This window comes from Lasioglossum baleicum, chromosome 13 (genome assembly GCF_051020765.1).
Source record: "Lasioglossum baleicum chromosome 13, iyLasBale1, whole genome shotgun sequence".
In the NCBI taxonomy this organism is placed as follows: domain Eukaryota; kingdom Metazoa; phylum Arthropoda; class Insecta; order Hymenoptera; family Halictidae; genus Lasioglossum; species Lasioglossum baleicum.
This window is the reverse complement of record NC_134941.1, coordinates 15,098,728-15,108,149: the sequence shown is the minus strand read 5'-3', so window position 1 is coordinate 15,108,149 and position 9,422 is coordinate 15,098,728. Positions and strand designations below refer to the sequence as shown.

The 9,422-nt window shown below is 43.1% G+C and overlaps 1 protein-coding gene across 2 annotated transcripts; it reads left to right on the top strand.

The window, feature by feature from the left end:
- The first annotated feature begins 189 nt into the window (after nucleotides 1-189).
- On the top strand, nucleotides 190-8,145 carry LOC143214817 (apyrase). Of its 2 annotated transcripts, none has more exons than XM_076436253.1 (12): nucleotides 190-416; nucleotides 2,059-2,312; nucleotides 3,150-3,375; nucleotides 4,053-4,169; nucleotides 4,235-4,315; nucleotides 4,969-5,170; nucleotides 5,885-5,990; nucleotides 6,080-6,174; nucleotides 6,579-6,733; nucleotides 6,815-6,994; nucleotides 7,486-7,580; nucleotides 7,660-8,145. In XM_076436253.1, the coding sequence occupies exons 2-12, from the start codon at nucleotides 2,182-2,184 to the stop codon at nucleotides 7,898-7,900; spliced, it is 1,629 nt and encodes a 542-aa protein (XP_076292368.1). In that variant the 5' UTR covers nucleotides 190-416; nucleotides 2,059-2,181; the 3' UTR covers nucleotides 7,901-8,145. The 2 variants fall into 2 exon arrangements, with proteins under 2 accessions (XP_076292368.1, XP_076292367.1); XM_076436252.1 differs by lacking the exon at nucleotides 190-416 and adding an exon at nucleotides 444-1,891.
- The last annotated feature ends 1,277 nt before the right edge of the window (nucleotides 8,146-9,422 follow it).

Here is a 9,422-nt window from a genome sequence, read left to right as displayed (position 1 = left end):
ATTTTCCGACCGATAACTGATTTTCCTCTTTTCTGATTTTTTCTAGAAATAAATACCTAGCTGTAGAAATTAGTTGATTCAAGTTTCAAAATGCTACCCACGCATTATTTGTGTTTGCAGGTGTAAGAACAGTGAATCCCCTAAGTCCGCGCGAAGATCGAAAATGGCGCCGGTCGAGGACGCCGCAATTCGTCGCAACACGTGGCCGATCGAGCGATTGTCACTCGGAGGGTCTTAAGTCTGCTAAAAACGGTACCACAGTGTGTTTTCCACGGTGTAATGATCTTTATCGTCCCCCGTTGCATAACGAGCGTCATCTCGAGGCCCGATAATGGAGTCCGCCCGGCCGTGGAAGGCTCGCGAAGATAGATCTCCTTTTAAGCGAGCAGTCCTCGTCGAGCGTTCGCGGCTGGCAGGTGCGTTTCACGCTCGATTTCTGATTAATTACACCGGCCGGTGATTAATTATGGGCGGCGCGGCGTGTCGTCGCATTTCGCTCGATTACACGCGCAATTTCGGGACAAACACGGGTCCTCCGGACACGGATGGTCCTCATTATAACGTGCCATCTTCCGGAACCACGTTCCCATTGTTTTGTCATATTGTTTTTCTTTTGTCTCTTCTTTATTCCGATTAGAGATCGCTGCGAACTTCGTAATCGGAGGAAATCGCGAGTTTTACGTGTTTGTCCTGTGACAGCGTGAGAAACAGTTACTCAAATTTTGATTCATCGTATAGAACAGTAGAACGCCTGTTTTTGAAGTTAGTCAGTTAGTTTTCGAAATTACGAATCATAGAAAACGGAAATATTTCAGGCCGGAAGAAAAGTTCCGTTTGGACTCCGAGTGCAAAGGGTGTAGGAATCAATTCGTACCGGTAATGGAGGTTCTGCCGTGTGTTGCCGCGGCTGGGAATATTTTTAGTTTGTTGTTGATCTGCGAAAAACGGTATCCTTTCGCGCTTGGGTAATCGATCATGCACGTAGCGTTAGCGAAAGTCATGTGATAAGTTCCAGCCTTGGACTTTTTACCACTTTCAGTCAGAATACTCGATCCTTTCACTCGCACAAGGGACATTTTGGTCCGCACAGTGTGGTAACTTCGTCTTTCACAGTATTCAACAGTTCCTCTAAATTCAGAGTCGAATGAATCGTACGGTTTACGGTGTCTATGGAATCGAGGAAGATCCGGTGGAAAGTGTTTCTCGGAATTTCGTTAAGACTGGATCAAATTGATCCACGTCAAGTTGTGCCAGTGTCCGTGTGCTGTGTGACGGGTTTGTCGCCGGTAGCGAATAACAAGATAACGGTGCCGTAATTATACGAAAATAGCCATCAAGACGGTCATTGAATGGCCAAGGATCCTCATCAGAATTTCCAGTCGTTCTAGATAAAGAAAACACGTTTCCCGGTTTAGATAAAACCTAAACAGATATCGACGCAATTGGAAGGATAGTTCTTAAAAATTTGTTCTACCACAAAATGTGATTAGCAGACTGCGATGATGATTAGAATGTTGCAAACAATTGTAGAATGTCGTAAAAAGAGATAAATGTCAAGTTCTTTATTGGCTAGTCTTCTTTCCAAGAATCTTATCAGGAAGCGGAGAGCGTATATCTACTGCGAAACGATTTTACTATAGTGCCTTTTAATTACGTTATCAATCCAGTGTGTACTTATTGTAATGCTTCACTTATTGTAATCCGTACAAGTTGAAAACATTGAAGAACATTGTTAATACACAGGTTGTGATTACATTCCAGTGTACTCTCGAGTACAGGATAAATTGTACAACAATTTAGTCATACAGGTTTACGTTTCATGCGAACAACAACAGCGACGTACCGCAATTATTTTCGCCTGTCGAACAGGTTGCATATAAATACATTGCAGGTGTATATTTCACATTTTAAGCGTTCTACGTTCTGTGTAAACGTACCAGTAAATTGCGAATGTTGGACCGCGACGCGCCGCGCCGCGGTATATCAATTTCGCAATAGTCGCGATACCGATCGGAGATCGTGGTTCAATAATTCGATTGTTCATCTGTTATCTTTCAGCGGGGAATCGATCGATCAAGATGAATCAGTGCTGATTCATCGGGGACCGAAGGAACCAGTTGTAGACGCGTTGATTTACGCGTGATTCGCAGCGTTCGCGCGTGTGTGAAAATCGGATCGAGAATGCAGTCGATCTGGCTGTTGATGTTCCTGTTCCGGTTGTCCAGTGGCTTCACCGGAAGGGGATTGTATTATCCGGGACGATCGGATTTGTTCGAGCTATCTGTGATACATTTAAACGATTTCCACGCGAGGTATGGCCACGTGCGCTCATTCAACCGTTTCCGATGAAAATCTGAATGACGTGGGCACGCGCGTACGAAACCGGGTCATTGAATAATGTTGAGCTAATTGCCGGCATAATGGCGTCCGACGTACGCCTCGCTGCTAGTTATTAAACCGATCTCTCCTTCCTGTTCCGACCGTCATTAAATCGCATCGATAATTAGAACGGCCCCGGCCCCCGATTATCCTCGCGGCTGCGATAATTGTTCGCACATTATCAACCCTTCGCGCTCCAAGTTATTTTCATAGCCGCAGAGAATCAAGACGTTGAACACGTTGCGCGGGCATTTTCGCGAAATTCACGATTTATGGACCGACTCGAAGGAACCGCAATTAAACGGGAATTTATTCGGACTCTTACCAGCTCTGTCAGCCTGCCAAACAAGATAAAACCGCTCATTAAGCTGGATTCAATTTATCGAAAGATTTCATAGCCGGATGGTAATATCTCACGATGGATCATCCGGGGTACCAATCTTGCGTTGGGACTGTTATAAATCGTTCGATTATTCGTTACATTAATCTTTGCGGTCGGCTGTTGGTAATCGAGTTTGATGCAGTCGAATAGCGAATCAAACATCGTGATTTAACATGATCTCGTCGATCCAGACAGATCATTAACGATGCTGCGACAAATGTCGAGTGTGATTTTACTATTTTATAAAGGCGCGTTGCGTTTTTAGCAACGAAACAAACTGTTGGTAGTGTTCGTTGACGACACTAACTTCCATCGTGTTTGTCCTCCTTTCCAATCGAGTTTCTACGTCGATTTACCTCGACTTTTCCCGGATGTCTGATGGTTTCAGGTTCGAGGAGACGATCCATCGGTCCAGCGGGAACTACGCGGAAGCTGGAAGCGTGTCTGTGGGTGGGATCGCGCGAGTTTCAACCGCTGTGAATCGATTGCTCGAGGAGAGGCCGAACGCGATTTTTCTAAACGCCGGGGACAATTTTCAAGGGACGATATGGTACAACATCCATCGATGGAACGTGACCGCGCTTTTCATGAACAAGCTGCCGCACGATGTTCTGGTGAGGGAAAGAGAGAAAAAAGAGAATGAGAAACGAAGGAAACGAGAATCGAGACACGGCCGGAGATCTTCTCGGTTAATTGGGTCAAACGGGTTTAACGATCGATTATCCGAACGCGGTTTCGTTCCGTTACTCAACAAGATATGCCCGCGCCAAGGCAATAAAATCGAACGGATCTGCCCGTGAATTTCGACGGACGATTAAATGTTTCAACCGAGTACTATCGCGGCAACCCGATCGAAACTTGGTGGCCCTTTTCGTGGAAAGAGAAGTCGCACGATCGTTGGAAAAGGAATTTCGTGGGAATGTTGGCTGTTTGTGGTTCTGGGATCAGATTCTTCGTACCGGAAACGATAACCGTGTCGATTGATTAATTGTACCGTCGGTAGGAAAAATTATCGCGTTTGAAAACGAAGTCAAGGGAATGTATTACGTTTGGTTTTGCTGTGAATAATTTATGACATAGCTAGAACCACGTATCCTCGAGAAAATGCGCGTTGTCTACTTGTATCTTAATTTATTACTTGTCATTTTTATCGGCGATATAAATATTCACTTTTACTTGCATAATGCGGCACGAATTTTTACATTTCGTTTGCTTTACGTGGAAGTCGCTCGAAGTCATATTTTTCCACTTCGTTTGGAATTTTGCAAGAAATTTTGGTGTATTATTGCAGACTTTGGGAAACCACGAGTTCGACGACGGCGTGGCCGGTGTAGTACCATTTTTAAAAAATCTCAAAGCACCGATGGTAGTTGCCAATATCGACTCAAGGTTGGAGCCATCGATGCAGGTTGGTAGATCGATCAAGATCTCGTTTAAAATGAACATGTTACTTACGATCGTTCCTCGCTGCAGGGTCTGTACCAAAACAGCACGGTGATCGAGCGGAATGGTACCAAGATCGGGGTCATCGGCGTTATTTTATCAATCACGGATGTATGTACTTTAAACTTTAAAATCCTCTTAATGAAAAAAACATTTTCACGCTTCTCCCTTTCACGCTGAACATTTTATGGTTTGCTCGATGCGATCTAAATGGCCCGGCATCTGAAAAATTAATAAACGCCGTTAATTACGCTATTGCTTAATTGATTCTTCATCCTCGATGGTGATGGCAATTGACGGTGAGGCCTTGATCATTCGCTGAAACCGCTGTCAAATCATTCGGTCCGATGTTGGAAGGGGTCCAGACGGTTCAATCGAAACTTTGATTAATTCGCACATCTGTCTCGATGAACGTCGCGTCGGCAAGCCACCCGGCTCTCGATCTTCTCGCGATCGAAACGATCGGACCGGTCGTCGGGCGTGCCAAGGTCGCGTATCATGGATCCATCGTTGATCCAATAATAAAGAAGCTGAAAGAATCTGCGGCGGAATCTTCCCTCTTATTCGTTTTGCTCGCGTTCACGATGACCGATCGAATTGATTCTAAGAAGACTGGGATCGTGTCGCCGCGCTGTGAATAATCGTGCGCGACTCCTCTCAGTCGATTACAGAGAGAATCGACCGCGGCCGGCCGGGCCGTTTAACCGGAAGTATGACTGCGCCGTTTCGCTACGGTCCCTAATTTGATACTTGCAAATTACCAGACAATTGCCGTTACCGGGAGATTGAAGTTCCTCGACGAGGTGGAAACGGTGAACGCCGAGGCGAGCCGATTGAAGTCTCGGGGGGTGGACATTATCATCGTTTTAAGTCACTGCGGCCTGGACGTGGACAGGATAATGGCCGCCAAGTGTCCATTAATCGACCTGATCGTCGGCGGACACTCGCACACGCTCCTCTACACAGGCAAGTGTCGCCGATTATGTCTATACGAACCGAATGACGGAATCTGTCCACCGATGGAAATTAACGAACAACGAACATTACGTAAATTAGGGAACCAAGCGTTAACGATTCGCTAAATACAGCCAATTAAACTTGGCAATCTTTATGTGCTTCCAAATTAACCCTTTCGCAAATCAAAATCAATCTTAGGCAAATAAATTTCACCCGTTAAGAATATTTAAAATTAATCATTTATTTATTCAGATTAGATTACATTAGATTACATTAATTACATTAGATTACACAGAGTTTTAATGAATTGGTAATTACTAGACTGCGGATCTTTATGCATTTATAGGAAAATTGAGTAGATGAAATTCAAAATTGTTGGATAATTTTCAAAATTGAAGATGTCCATATATGATTTCTCCTCTCTTAAAATCATTAAGCAAAGAATTAACATCCGATTTGGTTTCTATGTCTTGCAATCGACGCAGATAATTTTTATTTTGCATAAAGATCCGCAGTCTAGTAATTACTTTTAAATTAGTATTTGATGCGTAAGTCTTTGCAATCAATTCAAGTTCAATACAATTTCAATAAAATTTCGGTAACAAGATGGCAATCTCATGTCTAATATAAAAGACACGATACGAACAATCTAGTGCAACAGTTTCAGTAAACAGAAATTTCTGTGGCATGATTGTTACTTAGAAAAGATTATTCCGTTCGCAGGACCGCTTCCAAATAATGATCGGCCCGAGGACGAGTATCCTGTGGTGGTAACTCAAAAGAACACGAACAGAACGGTGCTGATTGTGCAGGCGGCTGCGTACACAAGGTATTTCTCGTTTTCAGAAGAAATTTTCGCGTGAAACTTTCGAGGCCCGTGTTTCTCTTTCTGACGAGGTTTTTCGCTGTGTGCGTCAGGTATCTGGGGAACTTGACGGTGTGGTTCGACAAGAAGGGTGAGGTGGTTGATTGGGACGGTAATCCGATTTTTCTCGATAGCTCTATCGAGCAAGGTGAGTTTCGAAATCAAGGAAGTCAAACGCAGACTTGATCGCCAGCGGCGAGATTTTATGATTTAACACTTGGAGGCAATTTTCTAATAGTCTTTCTAAAACCAAAGATCAAACGTTGGGAATATCATAAGTTTATTATATCTGAACGAAATCCTCTTTATTTTCAATGTATGTGCATAAATCCGTAGAAATTCGATTAACCATTCATGATTGCAGCATTTAGCGATGGAATCCATGATGAAGTTTGAGTAACGCAATTACGGAGTAATCGAATTAGCATTAAGTTGAAGTGCAGTGTAATTAAATCGCGGTACAATTAGCTGATACAATTTCTAGTGGCATTTTCCCGCAATTAGTAGCAGTTGTTTCAGCGTAATGACATTAAAAGAAGTAATTTTTTGCAGATCCCGCGATGGTAGAGGCTCTGAAGCCGTGGAAAGCAACGGTGGATGAAGCAGCGAAAAAGAAAATTGCGAAATCGAAGGTTTATCTGGACAATCGTTGTCGCAAGCAGGAGTGTAACCTTGGCAATTTGATCACGGATGCGATGGTGGATGGCGTGCGTATTTCCGCCCTGAAAACAGACAATCAATTAATTAGACGACGAATCTATCTGAAATTTTCTGTTTTCGAATTTCAGTATGTGGAGAAAGCAGAGAATGAAACTGTTTGGACATATGCGGCTGTGGCGTGCATGAATCCCGGAGGAATACGTGTTCCCATCGAATCAATGGATATCACTTTCAATGATTTGATCATGGCACAGCCTTTCGAGAACACGTGGGACACCATCGAGTTGAAAGGAAGCTGTATCATGGATGTAAGCATCGTAACATAATTGTTCAAATTAAAATTAGTCTTAACTCTTTCAATTTATCAAGGATATGATAGGGTGGATCCTCTAAGTATAGTAAAGTTTGATTGCAGTCTCACGATTCAGTGAAAGAAGCTTGTAATACTCTTTCAGTCTCATTTTCCTAGCCACCTGTTGGAGACAGTCTTTACTACAGACGCGTCCGAGTATTGCAGCCTCTAAGGCGCCTCTCTTCTTCATTTACGATAATTAATAGACTGCGGATCTTTATGCAAGATAAAAAATGTCTGCGTCGATTCAAAGACACAGAGGCTAAATAAAAATTTCTTTCTTGTTTTAATTATTTTATTCAACTGAAACTAATACGTTGGCCAAATATGTATACCGCAGTCTGATAATTAATATCAGCGACGTGTATTACACCAACCGAATGAGCGTATCTTATAATTGTTTTTGTATATTATAATTTCATGAAGAATATAACAATTTGTCATCAGATACTGAACTCGAACGGAGTGCTCGTGTGGTCCGGCTTGAAAGTCACCTACAAAATGATTGGCGGTTCGAGAACCGTGTCAGAAGTATTAATAAGGTAGTTTTCGAGCATGATTTTATGGAAATCTCGTGCCGACTTTAAAAACTTGTGTTGATTGTTTTCTTTCATATTTCAGATGTCGAGTTTGCGAAATACCAATGTACGAGAAGCTAGAATTAGATCAATGGTACAGACTCGCGGTTCCAACGTTTTTAATCGGCGCTGGCGACGGCTACACTCCGTTCAAAACTTGCGGTAGAAATCACGAAATCGGCGAAGTAGACACCGCTGTGTTAATTAGGTACATGAAGAAGATCAGCCCGATCATCGTCGGCTTAGATCGCAGAGTCATTTTCATCGATGACAATTCAGTGTAGTTGATCGAGTCTTCTACATTGCATACAACATTGTACAAAGAATTTTTGTATAACATACACTAAATAATTTAATCTTTTTACACCTGCTCACTGTACTCTTAATTAATTAAGCATTCCTGTAAATTGTTTCTACTTTTGTACGGTTTACTTGCTCTTTCGTGGTACTTGTTTTAATTGTAAGACTAATCGATCTCTTGTATACGGACATTTTTATTATAGTACTTTAAATACAACATTGAAGAAAATACTGTATCTTCTTTATTTTCCGAGACATTTTTCGAGGACTCCAGGAACCTGAAAGAATGTTCTTTTATCATCCTCGGCATCATTTTGCTCGAGATCTTTTTTCGAAATGGTGGTAGCTTTTTCGAAATTGTAAAAATCTTGACGGAACCGCGAAGCAACCAAAAAATCTCGCGTGATATCGTCGTGAAAGCAGGAAACGCCGGGCCCCGCTTATCTCGCGGTATCTTGACATCGCGGCAGGTGAAGCATTTAAATAATATATCGAACAGGTGAAATAGCAGCTGTTCGTCTGCATCGTGGCCCTGCGCCGGGACGCGTGAACCGCTTTGTAGTGCCGCGAGGACGCTCCTTTTTCAGTCGAAAATTTTCGCGTTGCACAATCGACTTTTTATACCGACGACCACGTCCTTCCCTTTTTCCAACCACGGTTTTTTACCAAATTAAACTATTAACCCTTGGCGCGGTCCTCTAATTAATTCCCGAATATACATGGAAACGTTCAATCTGTAGAATCTTCAGACTTTAACAAATTCTCTGCTTCCATTAGAAATCACTAAATTTCTTTCTCCAAACTTCGCCTATTATTATAAAAATAGCGTGTTAATATAACTTTTCAGTGTTAAAAACTATCTACATTAATTACAAGAATCTTTACTTCCTCTAACACTGTGAAAAGGACAAAAGTAATGTGTCGATACTCTCTTAGATTCTTTTAATGTTTCCACCGTTTCAAATTGCAACGAAGAAGTAGCGATCGATCTTCTGGGTCCTGTAGGAGATACCAATTGCGATGCTGGTTAGAAATTCATCGCAACCATCATCCACATACCTCTCCCATACAAATACCGAGTGATTCCAGTTACTAGTATCGTTCTCGGCGTTTGAAAACCCGCGGTCTTCGCAGACGTCTCAGCTGCTGCGTGTAGGAGAATGATCTCAGCCGAAGTCTGCGGGGAACTCGTGGTTCCGTAGCTGGAGAAGGGACTCTGTATCCCGTTGGAAGAAAGGAGAGGCTACGGTGGAGGGGGTATGTGTTCCTGAATGGAATGAGACAGCGGGAAATGCACTGGAGAAGGAGAGCGCAACGCGTGGCTGCAGAAGTAGGAGGGTGTAGAACGTTACCGAGCGAGTTGGACGAAAGAGGACAGCTAGATTCCAGCGCAAGGTGGACGAAGAGGGTAGCCGGCGCGGCGTGGAGAGTGACGGAGCACCGGCACCGCACCGGCTCGGCTCGAAAGGGAGAGAGAAAAAGAGAGGAGAGCTGTAGGGGAAGCAA